The sequence below is a fragment of the Microtus oregoni genome, unplaced genomic scaffold, assembly GCF_018167655.1.
Source record: "Microtus oregoni isolate MIOR12 unplaced genomic scaffold, Mior012 000009F_ref0000495, whole genome shotgun sequence".
NCBI lineage: Eukaryota > Metazoa > Chordata > Mammalia > Rodentia > Cricetidae > Microtus > Microtus oregoni.
The window spans coordinates 10,798,552-10,824,870 of NW_024543068.1; the positions used below are offsets into that span (position 1 = coordinate 10,798,552).

General features: G+C 45.5%; 1 protein-coding gene across 1 annotated transcript; it reads left to right on the top strand.

Annotated features, from left to right (window-relative positions):
• Positions 1-1,514: 1,514 nt before the first annotated feature.
• Angel1 (angel homolog 1) lies at positions 1,515-25,854 on the top strand. The gene is made up of 10 exons (XM_041658801.1): positions 1,515-1,654; positions 4,720-5,295; positions 6,129-6,355; positions 6,706-6,775; positions 7,328-7,761; positions 10,092-10,218; positions 11,042-11,152; positions 20,520-20,589; positions 22,752-22,915; positions 23,940-25,854. Exons 1-10 carry the CDS (start codon positions 1,591-1,593, stop codon positions 24,098-24,100), a joined length of 2,004 nt encoding a protein of 667 aa, XP_041514735.1. The 5' UTR covers positions 1,515-1,590; the 3' UTR covers positions 24,101-25,854.
• The last annotated feature ends 465 nt before the right edge of the window (positions 25,855-26,319 follow it).

Here is a 26,319-nt window from a genome sequence, read left to right on the forward strand (position 1 = left end):
CACTGCACCCCCGTGTCTGCGCTCTGTGCGCTGGCACCCAGTTCCCGAGCTTAGGGCAAGGGGACTGGAGGTTAAAATACACAGACACTCACAGAGAGACAGCGACACAGGTCATCCTTGAATTCCCCAAGAATGCCCCCTTTATTGTGTTCAGGGGCAGATGGCATTTGCTGCCATCAGGAACTCCTGAAGGTCTCATGCTCAGAGCAGCTGTTGGCACTCAGATCAGGGGATTACAAGAAATTCAGGATCTGGGGTCTCATTGCTTCCAACACTGCCATGCCCAGCTTCAGTGTCCTATTGCTGTGACAAAACACCTTGACCAAGACATTTTACAGAAGGAAGGATTTATTTGAAGCGTACAGTTCCAGAAAGATAAGAGTCACAGCAGGCAGCAGGCATGCGGTAGAATAGGAGCTGATGGCTCCCACCTCAAGCTGCAAGCAGCCAAGAGAACAAACTGAAAATAGCTTGAGTCTCTTTAGAGACCTCAGGGCCAGCCTCCAGTGATGACATATTGCCTCTAGCAAGGCCACACATCCTAACCCTCCTCAAACAGCCACCAGCTGGGGACCAGCTCTTCCAATGCTGGAGGCTGAAGGCTGACGAGCACCACCTTATTCAAACTACCACACTGACCTAGCATTGGGCACAATAGAGATGCAGGGCAAACACACCGCCAGCCATACTTGGTTCCTGGTATTGAGGAGATCTCTTTTATTCCATTTGGGCCACATCACTTTTACCTCATGGTAAACACACTACCCACCAGCCATTCAGTCTTGGTCCCTGATCTTGTGGCGTCTTCCCTCCCTCCATTTCTCTCTCCCAACGGGACACAGCTTCTCCCCACAACCCATTTGGAACAGGTGGGGGAAGTAAAAATCTTATGTGCCCAAAGCAAGGGAGGGACTCCGTTTGTGATCTTGAATCTGAGCTGGACAGTAAAGGCGGGAAGAGGGAAGAATTGTTCCCTGCCTTCTCGGCTCATCAGAGCTGGTTACAGAAGTTATGGTCAGACGCCTTAGCAAAAAGTCCTGTTTTTCATACTACAGACGAGGAAAGGGCTAAAAAGGGCATGCGGTGTTCCACACCTAGATAGTGGCAGAAGTCAGAATAAAACAGTGGGCCCTTAAAGATACCTTAGAGCCTCCAACAAGCCAGCAAGCCCCTTAACATTATTATTTATATTTATTTATTTAAATGAACTTTTAAAGTTAGCATACAGAGTAACGGGCTTTAGCCCCGGCTGTTCCGTTACCATGGAAGCCCCTCTCCTCGCAAACGCTCCCCTCCTCCTTCCCCTTTACTCCCAATAAAGTTGTTGTTGAAGCGATGACCTGGGACGGGGCCCGGGCTGAGTGGATGGGAGGAGCCTGGGCGGCTCGAGGCCGAGCCTGGGTAGCGTGGGGGCGGAGCCTGGGGCGGCTCGAGGCAAAGCCCCGGCGGCGTGGGGGCGGAGCCTGGGCGGCTCGAGGCAGAGCCTCAGCGGCGTGGGGGAGGAGCCCGGGTGGCACGGGGCCGAATCGTACAGAGGGAGACGGGTGTGCGGCAGTGTGGAGGGGCGGCGGCGCGGGCAGGCGGCCGGCCATGATCGCGTCATGCCTATGTTACCTGCTGCTGCCGGCCGCGCGCCTCTTCCGCTCCCTCTCAGGTACCGGCTTCGCGTCCTGATGGGCGGGAGCTGGGCTGCGCCCTGTAGGGGTCCGCGGACCCTGGGGTGGAGCGCCGGGCCTCACAACCGTAGTCCTCGGCTGGTGGCAAGTTGTGAGGTGGCCCTTGACCCTGGGCCTCGGGCCTTCCTGGCCCCACGAGGCTCGGGCTGACTCTCGAGGGCAGCCTCTCCTCACGCTGTGGTCTGATGACGTCGGGCCACGGTTAACGTGGACCCAGGGCTGGGGAAGGGGGCGCCCTCCTTGGCTGTGGCGGTGGTCGTGGGGCTGGCTGAGACACTCCTAGGGGTCGGGAGCGGTGGCAACCCCGGACAGGCGAGGACCGGACTTCTCGGCGGGTAGAATCCGAGAGGGGTGTGCCCTTAGGTGGGTGGGCTCATTTCACTTAGGCTTCTCACTGCGGCCTGTCATCTGCTGCCCTCTCCAGTTCAATTCTGGTGGAGAAAACTGCTTATGCTCAGAAGGCAGAGGCTTTTGAACCTCGGCTTTGGAGCAAGTGTTTAGAAAGAGTTGTAATAGGTTGGATGCCTTGGGGAGGGGGTGGTGGTTACTTCTTCACAGTCTGCCTTCTCCCTGCTTTTGAGATCCACAGGCTTTCATGCAATCCCAGTGTTTCTTTGAGGTCCCTCAGAACTCCCAGACTTTTCTCCTGTAGCTTAGGGGGCAGTATCAAGAAGGGTTTTCTTAGAAATAAGAGGCCCAACTGCATTCTGTGTCTTTTCTCTGTGGAACTGCACTCTGTTGGCGATGGATACTATATTTTTTATAACAAATATTAAAATTTTTAAAACACTGTCTCCACTAGACTGCTAGCTTCAACAGAGCAGGGGGCTCACTGTAACTCTTGCTGGAGGTCATGGGTTTCCAGAGAATTCAGGAAGGCTTTGGGTGTCCATGCTTCTCAGGAATGGGAATTCCTACAGAAGTCACTGTTTACAGAGAACTCAGCATATTTCTTTAATTACGTGGCTATCTAATGTCCACAATGGTAGTCTTAATATCAGTCCACACGTTTCCTACTCAGTAGAATTCTAGGGATCTCAGAGGAGCCTTCCATCCACCCACTCTCAAGTGGCAGGTATAATTAATTTTGTGTATTTAATATTTTAAAAAAAGATTTGTTTAAGAAAGTTCTCCCCTTGAAAAACAATCACACCAATATTGTCTGCTAAATTGGAAAGCGAGGGGCTTTATGCTCGTCAACCAAAGCTCCTCTGTGGCATGTGTTTCAAGGGACAGATATTTAGCAAGTTCCTAACTGAATCCCAGCAACTAGCCCGTGGCTTGAAGAGCATTCTTGACAGTTTAGAGTAGACCATTTATTGTGTTGTAGGATGCTTGGTGTCCCAGTTGCGGCCTCATAGTGGTTCTGGACATTGCTGTTCCCTAAGGGCAAAATCTGCCCCTCTCACTTAGTTGAAAAATGCTGATTTAATTTTTTTGTTTTCTGTTTTGGTATTTTCGAGACAGGATTTCTCTGTGTAACAGCCCTGGCTGTCCTTGGAACTCAAATTGTAGACCAGGCTGGCCTCAAACTCACAGAGATCTGCTTTCCTCTGCCTCCCAAGTGCTGGGATTAAGATGTGTGCCTGGCCACTGACTTAATTTTAAAAAGATTTATTTATTATTCTGTGTGTTTGTGTGCGCACAAAATGTATGTGTGTAGTGGTGGCGTTTGTGGAAGTCAGAGGACAGCTTTGTGGATTTGGTTCCTTCACCCTTTTTGGCAAGTGCCTTTACTTGCTGAGCCATCTTGCTGGCCCAGAATAACCTCTTATTCAGAGTGACATAAATTCATATATTTCCCATGGACGTTTGAATGTCACCAATTTGAGGTTTTTCATCCCTCTATAAAACTGCCAGTAAAGTGGGTGTCTAATAGTTGTGGGCCCCCAGTGTGTGCATGTCATTTGTTCTGAGATGTGAATAAGTGCTCTGGCGTGTGAGCACGTACGTATTGGGGGGTTGGGGGAGAGTTACTTGCTGTCATCACGACCTTACTTGAAGCTCCAATTTTAGAGTCCCCTGCCTGCTTTATTGCCTGTTGGCTGTCATTCGTGGTTGCTGTGGCAGAGATGACAGCTGTCTTGTAACTGTCGGTTGCTGCTGCCTTCTAATTTACAGTCTCTGATGTGTTAGGGAGTGGGAAAACAGATAATGAGGTTTGTGAAAATGTCCCGGGTGGAATGAAGAGCTCTGGGAAGAGGCCCAGGGATTTTGTTAAAAAAGTAAGTTGATTTTTAAGGGTGTCCACTTTATTATTATTATTACTGGAATACTTTCTTAGACTGGGGAGTCTGTAGAGCTTGAAAACTCTTGGGAGTGGCCTGGTTTGAACAACTCTGGCTCTCATCTTAAGGTCCAGAGTAAGCCCTTCTGAAGGAGCACTGTTTAGGGTCAGCTTTGTTAACTTTGTTACAAAGCTGTGATTCGGTGATTGTTTCATCGAGTGCTAGTTCTAATGTAATATGGTTTTCAGGCCCCGAGAATTGATCTTAAAAGTAGTGTTTACTTTTATTCATGAAGAATGGCTCAGTGGTTAAGAGCACTGGCTACTTTTCTAGGGAACCCAGGTTTGATTGATTCCCAGCCCCTATGTGGTGGCTTACAACAGTCTGTAACTTCAGGCCCAGGGGATCCCACACCCTCATCTGACCCTGTAGGTACCAGGCACTCACATGATACACGGACATGCATTTAGAGAGAACACCCATACACATAAAATAAATTAAAAACTAAACAGTGTGTTTACCTCTAGGAAAAGAGATGAGTTCTATGTGCCTATCTGTGATGTAGGTGATCCCCTGGGATTGGCTGTGCTTTCATTATTGCATTGAAAGGTACCGGATCTAAACCATGCAAATTGGTTAATACTTGTAAAGCAATTAAAACAGTATCTGGCACACAGAAAGCACTGCTAAGACGATGCTCCAGGTAGTAAGTAGGGAAGGCTGTGCAGTACAATATGGGGCTTCTAGTCTAGCTGGGGAATACTGTGGCATGAGTAATGCTATCTTATAACCTGATATTTTGGCTTCCTTTCTAGATGCTTTCTTTACATGTCGAAGAAATGCCCTTCTGGCGAAGAGCTCGTCCCCCCAGGTAGAGGGTAACTTTGCCATGGCCCCTCGGGGGCCTGACCAAGAGGAGTGTGAGGGCCTGCTGCAGCAGTGGCGAGAAGAAGGGTGGAACCAGGCACTCTCAACTGCCAGTGAGGGTCCTCTTGCAGATAAGGGACTAGCTGAGAGCAGTCTGGCACTCCTGATGGATAATTCTGGAGAACAGGATGCCACCTCGGAGGACAAGTGGTCCAGCAGGCAGCTGAGTGACCTTCGGGCAGCAGAGAGCCTGGACCAGCCTTTCACTGAGGTGCTAGAGGAGGAGCCACTGGCTGAGGTTGAGGGCCCTCTGTGGGCAGCTGTTCCTGTGCAGACAGGGCCCCAGTATGCAGACTGTGCTGTCCTCCCAATGGGCGCAATGGCTGCAGAGCACTGGGAAGAGGACCCTGCAATGGTGGCCTGGAGCATAGCACCAGAGCCTATGCCCCAGGAAGAGACGTCCATGTGGCCCTTTGAAGGCATGGAGCAGCTTCAGCCTCCCCCAATGGAAATACCGTATCATGGTGAGCCTGGCAGCCAGCATAGCGAGCCATGGTGGCAGGTCCTGTAGTGGGGAGTTCTGCTGCTACTCTTAGTTTTTCTGAGACTCTTGCAGGGTCAGATATCGGGGGTGGGGAGTTGGGGGTGTCTTAAAAGGTCATCGCACCTGTCCTCACGGGACTACATATGAAAATGTCACAGTGCAGAGAGGCAGTGGAATCTGTCTGATGGTTTGCAGTTAGGCAGTAGAGAACTGAGGCCTGGCCTTAGCTGTGCTAGTCTACTTTGTTGCTTTGCAGGTGTGACAGGGTGTTGTGGAGGCAAGGGGAGAGAGCTCGCAGACCTCCACTCTGCCTCAGTGAGAGTGACTGCCTTCATTTTTGTTACATTTATTGGGAGTCTGTGAAGATGTGAAGAAAATTCTGTGGCCTAAATAGGGTTTAAATCTGTTGAGGTGCCTCATAGTGTAACCAGAACCTAGGTACAGAGACAGAAAGCCCTCAGGAATAAAAAATTACTCTAGAGATTTCTTTAACCTCAGGAGACTATTAATCACAAAAGACATTATTCCCCAGAGGCTCATGGTCATATTATAGGTGGGAGCTTGTTAGATTCCTAAGTATTCCTGAGCATATGCTAGTGCTAGGTAACCAGGGGAGACAGTGATGGACAGGCAAAGATTATCTCTAGCTCTGAGGAACTTACTATCAGCTCCGAAAAATGCCCTTAGAGGGATGGGTGGCAGAGGTGATGGAGAAAGGAACCTCAGGCATGACATTGTGACTCTGGGTAGTAGTGGCTTGGCCTCTGGATAACTTGCATGTGTTCTGGAACTCTTCTCTTGACCCCTTTGCAGAAATCCTGTGGCGAGAATGGGAGGATTTCTCCACGCAGCCAGATGCCCAGGGTCTGGAGGCAGGGGATGGCCCTCAGTTTCAGTTCACGCTGATGTCATATAACATCCTGGCCCAAGACCTGATGCAGCAGAGCTCAGAGCTCTATCTGCATTGCCATCCAGATATCCTCAACTGGAATTACCGCTTTGCCAACCTCATGCAGGAGTTCCAGCACTGGGACCCGGATGTGAGTGTAGAGGGAGATGCACCATCTTGCATAGGTGAAAAAAACCCAGACTGCTTTCTGATGCTCAGGGAGAATGAGTTCCATAGCTATTCAGATGATGGCAGTAGTGCCAGACAAGCCAAGATTATCTTTGGCTCTATGGATGACAGATAGGTTTGAATTTGCCTGCCCTGGACTCAAGCAGATGCCAGGGAGATTCCCTAGTGTACACTTTCTAGTCCCCTTATATGGGAATTCACAGAATGGGGAAGCCTGGCATACCTGTTATTGATGGTGGTGACTATCCTAGGGAGTAGGAGTTACATTGCTTCTGGCCCTTGGAAGTGATTGGTTCCTTGTCAATTTCCCAGATCCTGTGTCTTCAGGAAGTCCAGGAAGACCATTACTGGGAACAGCTGGAGCCCTCTCTGCGGATGATGGGTACTGCAGCTCCCCAGCGTGTGTGCCAGCCCTTCCTCCTCCAGCCCTGCAGACTCTCTGAAGAGCTCTCCTCCTCTTTGTATCTTAGCAAACCAGCAGCCTTGCCTGTGGGCTAGTTCTTTCCATGTGTGGGTGAGAAAGTAGAGCTCTAGTTTTTTAAATCTTTGAAGTAACCAACTCCATGAACTCCAGTGAGGCTGCATGTTATTAATCCCATTTTACAGATGACAAACAGGTTCCAAAAATTGGTGTTACTTGCTCAGAATTCCCAAACTACAAATCTAATTAAGTTGTGGAGCCAGGACTCCTATTTGTTTGACTCTAGATTCAGGGCACCAGGGACTGGGGAAGCCACATTGCTGATAACCCACCGGGCCCCAGGACTCCCATTTGCAGGCAGTTTTGCCTCTGATGACAAGCCCCTGTTCTTCCTGCTGTGTGTAGAACCCAGAGGTGGCAAGATGGGGCTCCAGGATCAGTGCCTTAGGCGCAGACTGTTTGTGCTGTTGCTGTGGTTAGGCTGATCATCTCTGTGGTGGTGTTTCCTTACAGGCTTCACCTGTTTTTACAAGAGGAGGACTGGGTGTAAAACGGATGGCTGTGCTGTGTGCTACAAGCCCACCAGGTTCCGTCTGCTCTGTGCCAGCCCTGTGGAGTACTTCCGGCCTGGGCTAGAGCTCCTCAATCGGGACAATGTAGGCTTAGTGTTGCTGCTGCAGCCGCTAGTCCCAGAAGGTCTGGGGCAAGTCTCGGTGGCTCCCCTGTGTGTGGCAAATACCCATGTCCTGTACAACCCACGTCGGGGTGATGTCAAGCTGGCCCAGATGGCCATCCTTCTGGCCGAAGTGGACAAGGTGGCCAGGTTGTCAGATGGCAGCCACTGCCCTATCATCTTGTGTGGGGACCTGAATTCTGTCCCTGATTCACCCCTCTACAACTTCATCAGGGATGGAGAGCTCCAGTACAATGGGATGCCAGCCTGGAAGGTGAAGTGGGGCAGCCACTGTGGGGCGGGAACATGGAAGAGGGAGAGAGCAAGTGCTGCTTCTGTGGCCGCGGACTATGCTGCTGATGTTGAGTAGCTGTGTCTACTCCTAGAGGCTAACAGGACATCCTCCCATTTTTATCATTTTTAATTTGCAAGTGATTCTTATAAATTATTTAAGAATTAAGCTGGGCAGTGGTGGCGCACACCTTTAATCCCAGCACTCTGGAGGCAGAGGTAGGCGGATCTCTGTGAGTTCAAGGCCAGTCTGGTCTACAAGAGCTAGTTCCAGGACAGGTTCCAAAGCTACAGAGAGACCCTATCTTGAAAAACAAAACACAAAACAAAACAAAAAAAGAATTAAAACATAATAGAGAAACTACCTCTTTATGACCCAAATCCCCTCCCGTCCATGTAGAGGGAGTGATGACTCTTCTAAGTTTAGCAGCACTCATTTTTTGTGTATTTTTGCTCTCAGAAGCAGTATCACAGTTGACATTTGTTAAGCTCTTAGCTGTGCCTCAAGTACTATTTTGAGCACTTTTTATGTATCAACTCTAATTTTCACTGTTTCTATCACTGTTTCCATTTTAATAAGTGCACAAACTAAGGCATTTTGTTTAGGTCATGCAGTTAGTGGAGGGCTCAAGAATGGTAACCAGGTGGTTTAGCCTTTGGTACTGTTCTGTGGTCACCATCACAGGGGATATGTAAGGCTACCATATTTCTTTTATAAACACAGTGCAGTATTGTTTTTGTTATGGGCTTTTTTTCTTTCAATCAGTTTGCATTTGAATCTATTTTTTTTTTGTTGTTGTTGTTTGCTTTTTAAGACAGGGTTTTTCTTTATAGCTTTGGAGCCTGTCCTGGAACTTACTCTATAGACCAGGCTGATATAGAACTCACAGAGATCCGCCTCCTCTATCTCCCAAGTGCTGGAATTAAAGGTGTGCACCACCACCGCCTGGCTGAATCTAATTTCTTACAGCTGCCAAATATTGGTAGTATAAATAGCTCACAGTGTTATCAGCTCATGCTTACTTTATTGTATATTACTTAATCTCCTCATTCCTGTTTGGTCTCTTCTGGTTCAGTTTATTGCTTAATTTTCAGCAAAGCCCAGTGGAGAAGGAACACAAAATGACCAACTATTATTGAGTACTTGGACTTTTATTTTAATGAGGTTACTTAAGTGCTGGCAATGTCCTGGTTGCCAAGAGCAGGGCATTAGCCTGCTCTAAAGGAGCTGTCTTCAAGAAGCTCGGGGGCAGAAGAATTTGTTGAGTGCCTACCAAACAACAGGCACTGTTAGACATGGGCTGTGAGAGCACTTGTTTTGAAACCAGACAGCCCTGAATCCAGATCCCTGCTCTGCCATCTTGGGCAAGTTTGGGAACTTTCTTAAGCCCTCTTTGCTTCATCTGTACACTGAGAATATAATGGGACCAATAGTAGATGCTTTATGATTATATGGAATGGCACATGTGAAGTTTCCAGTGCTTTATTCACAGGGAACAGTCAGTAATTGGTAGTGGTTATTATTAGTGTAAGATTTTTATTGTATTATGCTATTAATGTCCCATTTCCTAGTAAAGGATATTAACTTAAAGAACATTGAGTAACTTGTCTCAAGTCACAGCCATTCAGTTCCAAGTCTCTTTTACTCTGGATTATAGACAATGTTTATGCCCTTTCATGGCAGAGGGCTTATGTCACAAGTCTATCTCAGTCCCTTGCACATAGTTGGCATTTAAATATTTGTTGTTAAATGAAATAAATGGAATTTTGCTGCCCACATTGGGGATATGCAGATGACTGATATTGCTGAATGTTTCCCCTATACGCTCTGTCCATTCCCAGGCTGCTCATGACTTTGACTGAGGATGGTGACATAGATACGGTAAAGTGTTTGGTGCATTTCCCATTTGGTTTTACCCTGTGGTTTCCCAATAGACTCAAGGAGTTGACTTTGATCTAAAAGATGTAGAGTTGGGGATGACAGAATAAACCTGCATCCTCCCTGGTGGAGGATTGCGTAGATCTTAGATGAGGTGAACCTTAGGACCACATGCTCATACAGTTCTGTTTTCCTGGACTTACTCTTTGCTCTTTCCATTCTTTCCTATCTCATGGACATGGACGTGTTTTTAGTGAGAATGTAATGTTATAACTAGTTCTATTGTTGCCTTCCCCTGAGATTTACATGGCTTGCTCATTTCACGTTTACACTGTCTGATTGTGTGTGTTTGTACTTGTTCAAATGCCCCCAAACATGAATCATTTCCTTTTTCTGTTTTAGTGTCCTCACCCCCACCTTGCTCTTTCTTGTAGGTTTCTGGACAGGAAGACTTCTCTCATCAGCTTTACCAGAGGAAGCTGCAGGCCCCACTGTGGCCCAGCTCCCTGGGCATCACTGATTGCTGTCAGTATGTCACCTCCTGTCATCCCAAGAAATCAGGTAAACACATATGCTTTTTTTTTTTTTTTTTTTGGTTTTTCGAGACAGGGTTTATCTGTGGCTTTGGAGCCTGTCCTGGAACTAGCTCTGTAGACCAGGCTGGTCTTGAACTCACAGAGATCCGCCTGCCTCTGCCTCCCGAGTGCTGGGAAACACATATGCTTTTGTTTAAGTGTTTTATTGCTATGTTTCTATATCCACCACGTCTGTGCCTGGTGCCTGCAGAGGCTAGAGGAAGGCCTCAGACCCCTTGGCACTAGAGTTAACAGATGGTTGTAAACTGTCACGTGGGTGCCGGGAACCAAACTTGGGTCTTCTGCAAGAGTAACTTGTGTTTTTAACGATCAAGCCCTCTCTTCAGCCCTCACATATCCATACTGTTTTTTTGGGGCGTGGGGGTGGGGGTGAGATGGTTTCTCTGTGTAGTTCTTGATGTCCTGGAACCCACTATGTAGACCAGGCTGGCCTCCAACTCAGGGATCCACCTGCTACTGCCTCCCCATTGCTGGAATTAAAGGTGTGTACCACCATGCCTGGCTTGTATATCACATTCTTGATTTGTTGTGTCTTCATGCTCATGTGGGGTGAAAACTTGCTCTCACTATCAAGAGAAAGTGTAACCTCCTGAAGTCTTTTAGCAAGCTTCCCTGCTTTTCTCACTGCCCTCCATATGCCGCTAAATGAGATGAACAAGTTGGAAACTCTCCCTGTCCTCAGAGTCAGATTTCCTGCGTTGTCATGCTAGAAGGTTCCTGGTACTTAGGAGGCCTTAGCATGTGACTCTTTGCCTTTCTTTTACCATATGGCATTTCCTGGTTTATAGAGAGACGTAAGTACGGCCGAGACTTCCTACTACGATTCCGCTTCTGCAACATCGCTTGTCAGCGGCCAGTAGGACTGGTTCTCATGGAAGGAGTGACAGACACTAAGCCAGGTAACAGCCACTAAGCCTGTTTTCTTGGCTCTCCCCTTTCTTCACCCCTGACATTTGTCAGCGCCTGTTTTCTAGTCTTCTATCTCCTTTAAAAGCTTTGTTTATTTTGTGTGTATGTGCATATGTGTACCATGTGCATACAGATGCCTGCAGAGGACAGACTAGGGCATCAGATCCCCCGGGATCTGGAATTACAGGTGTTTGTGAGCTTTCTAATGTGGGTGCTGGGAACTGAACCTGCATCCTCTTCAAGAGCAGCAAGTGACCGGGCGATGGTGGCGCACGCCTTGAATCCCAGCACTTGGGAGGCAGAGGCAGGTGGATCTCTGTGAGTTTGAGACCAGCCTGGTCTACAGAGCTAGTTCCAGGACAGGCTCCAAAGCCGCAGAGAAACCCTGTCTCAAAAAACCAAAAAAAAAAAAAAAAGAGCAGCAAGAGCTTCTAACTGCTGAGCCATCTTTCCAGCCCATTCCTCTTCTCTTCTAAATCTAATTCTTGATCTGCTTCTGATGAGTTTGGAAGAAGGAAGGTGAACTGAGTGAATGCATTGATAAGAGCACTGGACCATAAACCTAGAGCCCTGGGTTCTCGCCAGCTGACACCGAGTAAGCCAGTTACTTTTTTAGGCTTAGCTGCTGTTATGTAGCATGTGTTTAGCATTTATAAGGAGATATATATGCATATATCATACGGCCTTGAAAATTGAGAGGTAACAGTGGACCTGATACAAAAAAAACCTTCCAATTGGATGTCACAGTATTTTTGATAGCCTCACTTTCTTGTCTCTGAAACCACTTCAAAGTAATAAGGAAGATGGAATATAAAAAAAAACCAAGTGCAAACTCCATCTTTTATAAAACGAGGCAATCTGAAGCTGTGAATCACAGTGAATTTATAATGACTACAAGGGAAATGGGTCCAGAGGCAATATGGAGTCTTATGTGTGGGGCTGTATAGGTCTCAGAACTACACTGTATTTCCCTGAGGTGAGGCACACCTTTTGAGGGACAAACCCAAACTCCCTTGCTTTTTCATCAAGAGTAGAATGCATACAGCTTGATAGAAAAGTCTGAAAGGCAGCGTGAGGACGACTATGCCGGGAAGCAGGCCGCCCTTCAGTAAGCGGTCTGCTGAGTGTCTGAGGGGGCGATGGTGGTTCTTCCAGAGCTGTGTAGCCCTCTGGCTCCAGAGAAGTGGAGATGAAAAGATTCCACACACAATCCTGTGTTAAAGGAAAATTCTTATTACTTAGACCATGTGTTCAGTGTTTCCTTTATATAAACTGTATATCAATGGCTGGTATAGAGTAACAGCTAACTCAAAGCTGGCCTATGGAATCTATAGTAAAATATATGAAGAAAGGAATAATAGAAAACCAAAGCAAGTAGAAGATGCTGTAGAAAAAAAAAGATAAATAAAATACTTCTTCAAAGATAACCTTATGGAAAGATTTATATAGAAAGATAAAGCATATGGAAATTATGATTATTTCTTCATGAATAAAAAGATGAAACAATCCCTACCGGAGGAGCTATTGGCAGTTGATGGCTTCTGGGAGAGAGTTTGTTTTCTTTAGGGATGTGACCCCTGTGAGACTGCCCATGATCCAGTAGATGGCCCTATACTCATGCACATAGCGGCAGCACTAAGTGGACTCAGTGGGTTTGAAAACAAAACAAAAAAAGAACACACAAAACTGGGAGGGAATAGTGATGGGGATACAGGGGGCATTGGAAGAGAGGGGAATCTGGGAGGGCCTGATCACACACACACACACACACACACATTATATGCGTGTATGAAGTTCTCAAACAGAAAAAGTGATTATATTTTTATAAAATAGTACAAAAAACAAAACAGTTGCCCTGAAAAGTCAGTTCTGGCACACAGCAAGACACACAGCAAGACATGGAGAAGACGAAAACTAAGCTGCAGCGCTCAGAATGGAAGTAGAAAGCTGAAGTGTGCTCAGAAGCAGAGCATTTCCTCGGCATGCGGCCTTGGCGGAGATGATGTAGATACCTCATTTAGGGCCAGCAGCTCAGCTCAGAATTTTAAGATTACAAAATCCCAAAGTATACAATAATAATCTCACATGGGTAACATTTTATTAAGAATAGATTATTTTGCCAGGTGGTGGTGGCACACACCTTTAATCCTAGTACTCAGGAGGCAGAGACAGGTGAATTTCTATGAGTTTGAGGCCAACCTGGTCTACAAAGTGAGTTCCAGGACAGGCAGGGCTGTTACGCAGAGAAACCCTATCTTGAAAAACCATAAAAAATAGATTATTTTAAAAATGTACGTGTACTCGAATGAAACATAAGATAGCACTGAAACATAATAGCAAACAAATCAGACCAAGACATTTAACTTTCACGCTGATAATCACTTTATAAGCAGAAAATAAACTGTTCTGCCAGGCATGGTGGTGTGGAGGAGGCCAGGAAGAGGAGAGCAAGGCTGTTCAGCCTAAGCGACATAACAAGATCTTGTATCAAAAAAATTTTATAATGGGAATGACTGAATAACAGTGCAAAATATTGGTAGTGTTTACACATTTGAGGCTGGATCTGGGTAAGTTCACATGCTTACCACATACTTTGTCACCCCCTCATTGGCTCAGTGCCCCCAATCCAGAGCTGAGCAGGCTGTTGTTGAAAAGCTTGTATCACTGTAAACGAGAAATGAAGACATTTGCTAAGTGCAAACGGCTTTCTAGAGGACCTGTTTAAATATGTGAACAGATACAGTTTCTAGCTTAATACCAGAGTTACATATCAAAACATGCCAACTTGTCTGTGACCCTAACTTTAATGGTGACCTTCTAGTGCAGAGGAAGATGCAGTGCTAGCTAGCGATGGTCTGATTCCCAGGACCAACATAGCATTTACATCACCCACAGTGATATGAAACACTGATTCTTACCTTCCCAACTTCCCTTAGGAAAGAATGATTCTTTTTATAAGACTTTTTTTTTATGTGTATGAGTGTTTTGCCTGCCTGTATATCTGTACACCAATTGCATTCAGTGCCCCTAGAGGCCAGAAGAGGGTGTTGGGTCCTCTGGAAGGAGAGTTACATACAGATGGTTGTTAGCTGCCATATGGGACCTTTGAACCTGGGTCCTTTGCAAGACCAACAAGTTCTCCTGACTGCTGAGCCATCTCTCCAGACTCCATAATGATTCTTTTTTGTTTTTTTGAGACAAGGTTTCTCTGTGCAGCTCTGGCTGTACTGGAAACTCGCTCTGTAGACCAGGCTGGCCTCCAACTCTTGCCTTTGCCTCCCAGGTGCTGGGATTAAAGGTATGTGCCACCACTGTCTGGCCTATAGTGATTACTTTTCCTTTTAAATTAAATTTAAAAAAATTGTTTGCTATATGTACGAGTGCTCTGTCTGCATGTATGCCTGCCTGCGTGCCAGAAGAGGGCATCAAATCCTATTGTAGATGGTTGTAAGCCACCATGTAGTTGCTAGGAAATGAACTCAGGCCAGTGCTTTTAACTCTGAGTCATCTCTCCAGTCCCCTCATAATGATTCTTAAGTAGGATATTTAAATTAAAGCCTTCTCTTGCTAATGTTTCCAAGTGTAGTGAACCCCCTCCCCATTTTCCACCATGTTAATGGATGGGGAATCTGTCTTGGGCAAATGATACCCAAGACATTTATAAGGACACAAATTCCATTAATGACTGTTTATCACAATGATTCTCAACTGTGGGTTGTGACCCACTTGGGGTCAAATGAACCTTTTTACAGGAGTTACCCAAGACCATTGGAAATAACAGATATTTACATTACAATTCATAACAGTAGCAAAATTACAGCTATGAAATAGCAATGAAAAAATTTTATGTTTGGGGTCACCACAAGATGAACTGTATTTACAGGGTCACAGCATTAGGAAGGGTGAGAAGCACTGGTTTGGCAGAGTAACAATAACAGGTTCTCCCCTAGGGCCTATCTGGCCACAGGTTCTCAGCCCCAGTAGTGGTTCAGTCTTTGAAGTGGGCCTTAACTGCAGAAAAGCAGTTCACTCCTCCCATAACGTTGGGTCAGTATTGCATTAGTAGGTGTGTCCTGCCAGGCCGGTCCCTGCAGCTCACATAGGAGCGCTCAGCTAGGTAAGAACGATGTCTCTTTCCAACAGTGTACATAGCACCTTCCAGCACACTGACAGCTAGCCAGTAGGAAGAAGCCTCTAGGTCAGCACCAGTTTGATTTCTCCTCGTCCTGTGACTCAGTATGTGGTAATACTTCAGTGATAGGGTCCCACCATCACCTTCTGAAGGGTAGCCAAGAGCACCAGCAATAGCCTGTAATCATTGGGTGTCTGTGGGACCCCACTGGCTAACTACTCCAAAAGAGGTAGTCCATTTAGGTTCTGTGTTTTTTGTTAGCCCTTTGTGTCTAGTAGTAGTGTTGTTTAGGGTAACTCCATATCTCTATTTTTCATCTATGTATAGATGATTTTTCAAAAGGGCTTTAGCATTAGAATGAGGACTCCACATTTGTGGCCTAAAGCTGCCATCCTTCATATCATTGTTTTCTGGAGAATTAGGATTTCAATTTATGACTTTATAAGGTTCACAAATAATCACACTGTTGTAGACACTAAAGAGGTTCCCCGTGTTTCCTTTCTCATGGACACTTGTGTGTTTACATTGGGTACTACTATGTAGCAACTTACACAACTCCTTTCTCAGCCTTCTGAGTGTTAATATTACAGGTATGAGCCACCGCAGCTCACACTTAAAGGTTTTTAAAAGTGTGGGTGACTTTTTTTTGTGGGTGATAGAGCTGCAAACTCATGCCCTCAGGCTTATGTTGTGTTACTCTTACTCACTGACACATCTCTCTAGCACTTCAGATTTAAAAATATTTAGAGATTATTTTATGTGTATGAATGTTTTGCTTGCATGAATGTCTGTGCACCATAGGCATGCCTGGTGCCCAGAGGCCAGAGGAGTTGTCAGATCCCCTGTATCTGGAGTTACATATGGTTATGAAACATCATGTGGGTTCTGGGAATCAAAACAGTGCAAGAGCACCAAATGCTCTAACCTGCTGAGCCATCTCTTCTGCCCCCACTTAACAGTTTTTAATAGGAACAAGCCATGTATCAAATTTAGTACATTATAGAAGTTCTGAATCTTGATTGCCCCACCAGCTTGCTATAACTGAGGATCCTTCCTCCAAGTACTTGTGTGGTTGGCTTCCATCAAGGAATAGGACCTGGGGAGATGTTGCAGCTGTGTAGAGATAACTACTCCTCATGTGAGGCCGTGAGTTCTGTGTAACTACCAGAGCAGTGCTGTTTGTACGCAGTACTGCATGCATGGGAAGAACCAATTAGTTCGGGAAACATTCCTTACAGTTTTGCTGAGAAGAAGCCAGGTGTGGTGGCACATGCCTTTAATCCCAAGGAGGATTAAACTTGGAGGCAGATGCAGGGGATCTTTGTGAGTTTGAGGCCAGCCTGGTCTACATACCAAATTCTAGGACAGTCAGGGCTAATATAGAGAAACCATGTCTCAACAAAGCAAAGCAAACAAACCAATATTGCTGAGAAGAAAGGATTGAGGCTCAGTAGCAGAGTGCTTTTTTCCCATGTACAAGACTCCGGGATCAGTCCCCAGCTCCACCAAAAAAATAAAGATAAACAAATACACGAAGAAAGAGCTGCTGGTTACTGTGTTTGTCTGGTGTATTGCAGTGATGGAGTGTGCAACTCAAAGTGAGGATCTAGCATGAGAATGTTGAAGGTCCAAGTGATATCTCGGTGGTGACCATGATGTCACTCAGTAGGTGGAGTGGTCAGGAAACCAATAAAAGTAGAAAGTTTTAATTCACAGTTTACAGCCTGCAACCAAGATGCTTTGTTCAAATAGAAGAAAAGTGTTCAACTTCCGGCACCATAAAGAACAAAAACCAAAACCAAAGATACTGCAGCTCCCCAGATAGCATCTTGCTTAGAGAAAGAAGCTTCAGTGCATTCCTGTTAGAGTGAGGGACAAGGCAGGAACACCTACTAGCAGAAAAGAAGTAGAAAATAGAAGCAAAAGAAAATGGAAGTGTTTAGATTGGTCAAGAGAAACAACTAAGGCCAGTAGCATTAAAAGTAAGTTAATCCTGGAAAGTAACTAGTTATAAATTAATATGTAGAAATCAGTAATGGTCACATTTAATGTTCTTTGTTAAAAGATATAATGAAAGCAAGATTCTATTTGTAGGAGGAACAACAACAAAATAAATGATAGAAAAATGTATCAGATACATAAAGTGGGATTTCCTTCCATCTGAACTACCAATTTTTTTTGGGACAAAGTTGTTTATAATAGTCATTTATCCTTTTAATTAAAACAATTCTATTTAGGTAAAATTTATGTATTACAGAGCCCACTTATCTAAAGTTCACTGGCTCTTAGTATGTTTCAGAGTTGGAACAGCCATGACCACAATATAATTTTAGAACACTTTGTTCTTGTCCCATGACACTCATATTGGGGACTAAACCCAGGGCTCTGCATTTGCTAAGCAAACACTCTGTCCCTGAGCTAAATTCTTTTTATTATTTAATTTTAAATAAATTTTTACATACAAGCTAAGTTCTTGAGTTTTAGTTGCGGAGTATTTTCATCCCCACCCAGAGAATTCCATACATACTCGTGGTCAGTTTCCATTCATCTTCCCCGTGTCAAAAATTGAAGGGCCATAGATTTGTGAGTTTCTGGACTTTTCTATTTTCCTTTCATACAAAATAATATAATTATATTCTTTCCCCTCCCCCAACTCCAACTCCTTGTGGATCCAACTCCTTATCTCCTGACCCACCAACTCCATGTACTCTCTCTCTCAAGAAAAATAAGCAAAAATCAGAACAAAGAAAGAAAGAAAGGAAGGAAGGAAGATCAGTAAGACAAAGACTATCAAAATGAAACAAGAAGTGCACAAAACAAACAAACAAACATGGAGTTTGTGTTGGCCAGCTACTCCTGGTCATGGGCCTGCCCTGGAGCGTGGTTGATACACCCAGTGACACCATTGAAGAAATTGATTTTCCCCTTTCCAGCATGTTTCAAATGCAAATGGTTTCCGGGTTAGGCGTGGCACTCTGTGTCCATTCCCTTTCTCAGTGCTGGGAATTGTGTGGTCCGAACCTGTGCAGGGCTTGTGATTGCCGGCACAGCCTCTGTTGAGTTCACACACATCAGTTCTGTTGGGTCTGGAAATGCTGTTTCTTTGAAGCCATCCATCACCTCTGGCTCTTAAGATCTTTCTGCGTCCTCCTCCCTATAGATCTCATAGCCTTGAGAGGAGGGGTTTGATAGAGACATCCCATTTAGGACTGAGTGCTCCAAAGTCTTGTTCTGTGATGGGTCTCTGCAAGAAGAAGCTTTTCTGATGAGGGCTGTGCGATGCTCTGGTATCACTCAAGACCACTGTTTCTAGGGCCATCCATTTACTTGAAAATTTCATAACAGCTGAATAATATTCTACTGTGTAAATGTACCGTATTTCTATTATCCATTCATGAGTTGATGGACATCTGGGCTGTTTCTAATTTCTGACTTTTATAAATAGAGCAGCAATGAACATGGATAAGTAAGTATCTCTGTAGTAAGATGTAGAGTCCTTTGAATAGACGCTGGTTTCCATGGGGCTGCACCAGTTTGCACTTCCACCAGCAGGTAGTAAGTGTCCCCTTTTCCCACATCCTCCCCAGCATGAGCTGTCATTTGTTTTATTGATCTTGGCCATTCTGACTGGGATAAGATGAAATCTCAAAGACAGGTTTAATTTGGATTTTCCTGATGGCTAAAAGATGGTGAACATTTTAAAAGTGTTTCTTAGGCATTTGCATTTCTTCTTTTAGAACTCTATTTAGTTCTAAACCCCATTTAAAAATTGAGTTAGTTTTCTCTTGATGTTCATTTTTTTAGTTCTTTATTTCTAGATACTAACTCTCTCTCATTTCCTCCCTCCCACCCCCCTCACACATTACACACATAAAATTGGTAAATTTTTTCCCATTCTGTAGGCTGTCACTTTTCTTGAATAATGGTGTCCTTTGTTGTTCAGAAGCTTTTTAGCTTCCTGAGGGTCCCCTTAATTAATTGTTGGTCTTAGTGACCACTTAGTGGTCAGTGTCCTGTTCAGAAAGCCTTTTCCTATGCCAGTCAGTTCAAGCCTATTCCCTAGTCTGTCTCCTGTCAGATTCAGGGTATCTGGTTTTTGTTTGTGTTTTTTGTTTTGTTTTTGAGGTTTTTAACCCATTTGGAGTTGAGTTAGTATAGGATGATAGGTGCAGATCTATTTGCATTCAAATACACACAGCTATCCAATTTGACCAGCACCATTTGTTGAAATTGCTCTTTTCTCCAGTGTGTATTTTGGTTTCTTTATTAAAAAAATCATATGTCTATAGGTGTACATAATTATGTCTGAGTGTTTATGTTATTACATTGATCAACATGTCTGTTTTTATTCTAATACCATGCTGTTTTTCTTACCATAGCTCTGTGATACAACTTGAAATCTGAGGTGGTGAGACCTCCAGCAGTTCTTTTATACTCGGGATTGTTTTAGCTGTCCTGGTTTTGTGTGTGTGTGTGTGTGTGTGTCTGTCTGTCTGTCTGTCTGTCTGTCTCCATGTGAAACTGAAGATTATTTTTTCAAATTCTGTGAATTGTGTTGGAATTTTGATGGGATTGCATTGAATTGGTAAATTGTTTTTGATAAGATGGCCATTTTCACAATATTAATCCTACCAATCTGTGAGAATGGGAGATTTTTTTCATCTCTTGGTGTCTTCTTCAATTTCTTTCCTCAGTGTCTTTCACTTGCTCGGTTAGAGTTATCCAAAGGTATTTTATTTTTACTTATTTTTTGAGACTATTGTGAAAGGTACCGCTCATCTGGTTTCTTTTTTTTTTTTTTTGGTTTTTTCGAGACAAGGTTTCTCTGTGGTTTTGGAGCCTGTCATCTGGTTTCTTTATCATTATGCTTGTCATTTATATATAAGGAAGTCTACTTTTTGTGTGCTAATTTTGTCAAAGAAATTTGATAGCATTGGTTACGCCTGTACAAGAAAAATGAACGGTAAGGGTTGAGTAGGAGGAGCTCTTGACTGTTTTCTTCTTCACTTTGTACCATGTGGCCGAATGACGTATTTTTAAAAATGCAGGTTTTTATCCTTGATTCATTTTCCTCCTTTCATCGCTGTTTTTTTCTTTTCTTTTTTCCTTTTCCCTCTCTGACGTTCTGGAGCAGTACAGTCTGAGAGGGATCTGCAAGTAAAAGGTTCTGACCCCGCTGCACTGCCCATGGATAACAAAACCTTTTCCTCTCTGGCTCTCTACAGATCGACCTGCTGGTTGGGCCGAGAGTATCTTTGAGGAAGAGATATCAGAACTTGAACCTGTCCTCTCCAGGTAAACTTTCCAGTTCTTCTCAGTTTCAGTCCAGGCAGGAGAGAGATTCTCACTGGCTATGCTGAAACAACTGGGGACGACTTTTTGTCAAGCCCCCATCTTTTCTCTAGTAAGCTTATAGAGGGCATGCATATATGCAAAAGCCAGGTAAAAAGCCCGTGGAGTCTTTCCTTGAGGGAGAAAGCCTCCCGGCAGACGTGCTGACTCACATGAGTACACTGGTATTCTTTACCAGGTGAATGGAGAATGGGGATAAGGAGTATAAGGGGGTCTCAGCTTTCATTTCTGTTTCGAGGTCAATTTTAGCTGAGATCTCTAGCCACTTATTAGTATGGGCAGGAATTTGCTGAGACTGAGTAATGTATTAGCTTTCCTTGCTGTGATAACAGACCCTGACAAACACAGCATAAGGGAGGAAAAGCTTATTATCCAGGCTCAAAGCCATGACTCATCATGTGCAGCTGCAGTCAGGATCAGGAACTGAACACCAGGCTTTGCCGGCTTCTCTGTTGAGTCCACGATATCTGCCTGTGGACTGGTGTCGCCCACAGTTAAGGTGGGCTTCCTGTCTCAACCTAATCTAGGTAACTCCTCACAGGCATGCCCAGAGTTGATTCTAAGATCTGGTCAAGTTGACAATTTTCACCATCACAGCTCTACCTCCTGTCACCTGGACAGCTAACCACATCACTTTTAAGCCATGTCTTTCCTCCCACGTCTCATAAGTTCCTGGCAGTCTCATAATATAAAATGCATTCAGCCTAACTTCAAAAGTCACCATAGTCTTAGCAGATCCAATGCTATTTAAAAGTGTAAGTGACGAGCCTCTCCTGAAGTTACTGTAAGCCCCTAAGTAGGCAGGAAGCTGCGTGTGGAGACACACATCTTTAACCCCAGCCCTTGATCTCTGTGAATCTGAAGCCTGTCCAGCTGGGCTACATAGTGAGTTCTAGGCTAGCCAAGGCTACACAGCGAAACCATGTCTCAAAAAAAAAAAAAAATTAAAAGCAAAGCAAAACAAAACAAAACCCAAACAACAAAAAGAAGTCCCACACTTCAAAATACGATGGCACAGAGTAAACATTCCCTTTCCAAAAGATCAAGATCCAGCAGGGAAAAACACTAAACCTTGGAGCTCCATGTCAGCAGTCTGGGGCTCATGACAGAATCATCCAGATTCCTAAAGACTTGGGTAGTCCCGCCTCTCCAGCTGTGCTGTCAGTAGCATACATGGTTTCTCTCCAGACTAGCTCTGCTCCATACCTCCAGCTTTCCTTGGTGGATATACCATGGTTATGGCGTCTCCAGTATTCTAGTGTCTTAGTTACTGTTCTATTGCTGTGATGAAATACCATGACCAAGGCAGATAATAAAAGAAAGAAAGCATTTAACTGGGGGTTTGCTTACAGTTTCAGAGCATTAGTTCATGACCGTCATGGCAGGGAGCATAGAGGCAGGCAGGAGGGCATGGTGCTAGAGGAGTAGCTGAGAGCTTACATTCTGATCCACAGGAAGTAGACAGAGCGAGAGGATGGGGCAAGAGGAGAGAGAGAGGACTGGGCCTGATGCCAGCTTTTGAAACCCCCAGCGACACATTTTCTCCACCAAAGCTATATACCTCCTAGTCCTTCTCAACAGTTCCAGTAACAGGGGACCAAGTATTCAAACATGAGCCTATTCTCATTCAAACCACCACACCTGCTGGCTCCACTGAAACTTAAACTTTATCTTGACAACGTTACACAGCCTCTCAACACTCCTTACAGGGACTCTACACTGCCACACATAGCCTGGCATCAGCAACATTTGAGATCAACATTAGGCATTATTCTTTACAAAATATTCATAGCCAGGAGGTGGTGGCACACACCTTTAATCCCAGCACTTGAGACGCAGAGGCAGGTGGATCTCTGTGAGTTTGAGGCCAGCCTGGTCTACAAGAGCTAGTTCCAGAACAGGCTCCAAAGCAACACAGAGAAACCCTATCTCAAAATACTACTACTACTACTACTACTACTACTACTACTACTACTACTACTACTAATAATAATAATAATAATAAATATAAATAAAAAATTAAAAAGATAAAAGCCACAGAGGAAGTGACCTGAGGGAAAACGTAATGCTTTTGTTAGCTGACATCTTACCTTCTGTCCCTGTAGGACTATAGGCACCATCCAGCACTGCCTCCACCTGACCTCAGTGTACACCCATTTCCTGCCCCAGCATGGCCGCCCAGAGGTCACAACGATGCCCTTAGGTCTTGGGATGACAGTGGACTACATTTTCTTCTCAGCCGAATCCTGTGAAAATGAGAATAGAGCTGGTAAGTCTGGTGAATCAGAGGTTTCTAGAAGCCACCCTAGGGGGTGTCTGGCTGTAGCTGATGGTAGGTGTCTCTGGGGCCTGGCTTGGGTTACAGGACCTGAGCATCACAGGAGCAGTCATTCCATCAGTTTTGTGCGCATTCTTTCTGCAGACTACCTACTTACAGTGTCAGGGTCGGGGAACAGTATACCTATTCCCATCACAGAGATAATTACTAGAAGGAATTAGACTTGTCTAGGGGCAGAAATTAGGGAGGGACTTGGTAGGGCCAGACTCTGTTTCTTGTAACTGGAGGTTTCTTTCCTGCCCGCCAGTTCCCAAGTTAACCACTCTGAGGCTTAACATTAATTACGAACTGTTTGGCCTATTAGCTCAGCTTATTATTAACTAGTTCTTATAACTTAAATCAATCCATTTCTATTAGTCTATATTTTACCACAAGGTTCTTGGCTTGTTACCTCACACCTTGCTTCTCCAGCTGCTGCTGCTGTGTCTCTCAGACTCCTCCTCCTTTCTCACTGTGTCTTTGTTTGGATTTCCCACTTGGCTCTACTCTGCCTGGCTATTAGTCAAATCAGCTTCTTTATTAGCCAATTATAATAAGACATATTCACAGCATACAGAAGGGAATTCCATATCAATTTCTTCTTGCCATTAGTTATGGAGAGCAGTGTGCCAGCCCTATGCTTAGTGTGCTTGTTACTTTTGTAATGTTTGAATTAATTGCCTATATTTAGAATCATATTTTATATAAGGTCTATATTTCTGTGTCTTGAAAAATCAAAAACTTTGTAATATTGGACCCAGAGCCTGTGCTCCATTTGTCCCTGTACCTGTCTTCATTCACTGATGTTATCACAGGGAAGCCTTCTAGTCAGAATGTCAGGTGTGTGTGTGTGTGTGTGTGTGTGTGTGTGTGTGTGTGTGTGTAATGTGATTTAAAGTGCAAGCTGTGAGGTCCATGTCTAGTATGCAGCATGGCTGGTGACTGTTGTACCTATTGCCTTCTGCTTTGTGCCCAGATCACAGGTTGGATAGAGATGGAACTCTCAAGCTCCTGGGCCGTCTCTCCCTTCTCTCTGAAGAGATTCTCTGGGCTGCCAATGGCTTACCCAACCCCTTCTACTCTTCAGACCATCTCTGCCTGCTCGCCAGCTTCGGCATGGAAGTCACTGCCCCATGAGGGCCCCCAGGGAAAGAGCTCACCGGATCGACGACTGCAGATGCCCCGTGCTGTGGAAACTTGTGTCCCTCCCCTCATTCCCTCCTGCCCGTGGTTAGACTTTCTCCAGGCCTGTCCACGTTCTCTGCCTGTGGTCCCTGCCCTGTCCCAACCTCTTCCTAATCCTGTGCCACATGCTAGGTGGCCCTGGGAGAGGTGGAAAGCGTTCCCTTTCCTTCCGTGTACCCAGAGCCCCCTCCTCCATTGATTTTTTAATGACCAGGGTTGCGGGAGTTACTGATCTCATTGGTTATTTGCTTTCAGGCCATTTCTTAGTTGCACCCTCTGACCTAACTTCTCCCTACCTTTATAACCTCTGGGCTCTGGCATGCACATGCAAGGTGTGTGTAAAGTGTGAGTTCTCCAGGGGGGACTGCCCAGCACAGCAGGCCTGCCTCTGTCTAGTCCATGTGCCACCACGAGGTGCTAGAGTAGAGGCAGGTTGAGAGCATGACAGAGTAGCTGTGTGCTGCCGGGAGGCAGCAGGTGTGGGACCCTTTGTCCTCTGAGTTTCATTAGTCAGTCACCTAGGCAGCCTGGGTACACTTGTTATTTCTGGAGACAGATTGGTCCACAGCCTGGAGCAGCAACTCAGGGATGTACCATACACCAGAACTCCTTGGACCCAGATGATTTGGTAGGACTTCTCTGAGGAAGGCAATTTGACGTCTTGTGTCGGGGTTTAGTGGGCTGGCACAATGGTGTGACGTTTATAACATTTTAAGGATGGGAAAATGGACTGTTGTCTCACTGGACTCTGCAGAACTGGACAAGAATTGAAGTCCCAGTAGAAAGAGCAAGAGGCTCTCCAGCTGCCTTCATCAGGACTGGAGCCCCAGGGGGCTTGTTCTCTGACCCCTGTACACTAAGAGAGTTTCTTTTCTTCTCACTCTACCCCAACCCCCTCCTGCCTTCATTGTTCCTTTCTGTTTTCTCTCTAGAGAAGCCTGCCGTTTAGCTCCGTCCAAACCTTCTGAACAGAAGCCTGGCTTTGTGCAAACTAGGCTCAAGAACTCAGGGTGGCAGTGCTTGCATATTTGCTCTGCCTTTCCTCCCCAAACACGGGACCCCTACCCTCTCAAGACCCCCGTAGCCTGTACCATGTCACCTGCATGCCTTACGCATTGCTGGGGTATAGTCTAAGGTGTCCTTGGGCCAGATCCTTCACATAGCTTTAACTCAGTATTTGTTGGTCGTCTGCTCCATTTCCCCTGGAGACTGGAGGGAATGGCTGAGAGGCTGTGGTAGGGATGGTGGGCCAGACTTATGTTCTTTCCTTTCTCTGAAAGCCAAAGACCTGGCTGGAATGCTGCGCATTGCTGACTCTCAGCTTCCCAAGCTCAGGCTCTGGAGAACTTCTTTTCCTGTGTGTGTCTACTTTTAAGCTTTGTTTTCTGGGTACTGGATGTATGCCTGTCTGAGCCCCAGGCCCGTCTGTCCACAGCCCACTTTTCACCATCTCTCTCTGGGCACCTCCTGAGATGGTTTCATGACCATGCCCTGTTGGTTCTCGGGACAAGGGCCAATGAATATTCCCTCTGCCAGGAAACGCAGGTTCAGCTGCTAAGGAAGGTGGAGGGCGGAGGGCCAGAGTTTGATGGTTTATCTTTTCCTTGTTTCTTACTTGTTTCTGTTTTAGAAATGAAGTGTGGGGGTTTAAACTGCACTCTGTAGCCAGCAGGACCAGGCAACGTTTATCCAAATAAAGGCTTATCATTACCCCTTCCATGGTTGGTCTTTTCATTAGGACTCTGAGAGACATGGGGTTTGAGAGAAGGTTGGAGGATGTGGAGGGCAGAGAGAGGGTCTGAGGATCCTGTGGGTGGGGCCTTAAGTGAGGATAGGGCCTTAGGATCTAAATGGAGAACAGAAAATCTTGCCATCTGCCCGTTTTCTTCCCTGTGCTCTGGGGCTTGGGAGGCACAAGGTTTGAGTGAAGTCCCCCACCCTGCCCTCTGCAGAGTGCATCTGCCTTCTCTGTCCCCCACGAGAAGAGCAGGGCTCTAATTTAGCTGCTTTTCACTCTTACTCCATCTGCTGCTCTGCGTCTTGTAGACTGTAGACTTTTGCAGATGGATCGGTGTGGAAAGCAGGATGTTCCTGGTCAAAGCAGTGGCAGCTGCGTGAGGCATGATGTGTGTGGCGGATGCCCCTTGTCGGGTGTCTATTTCTGATCATCT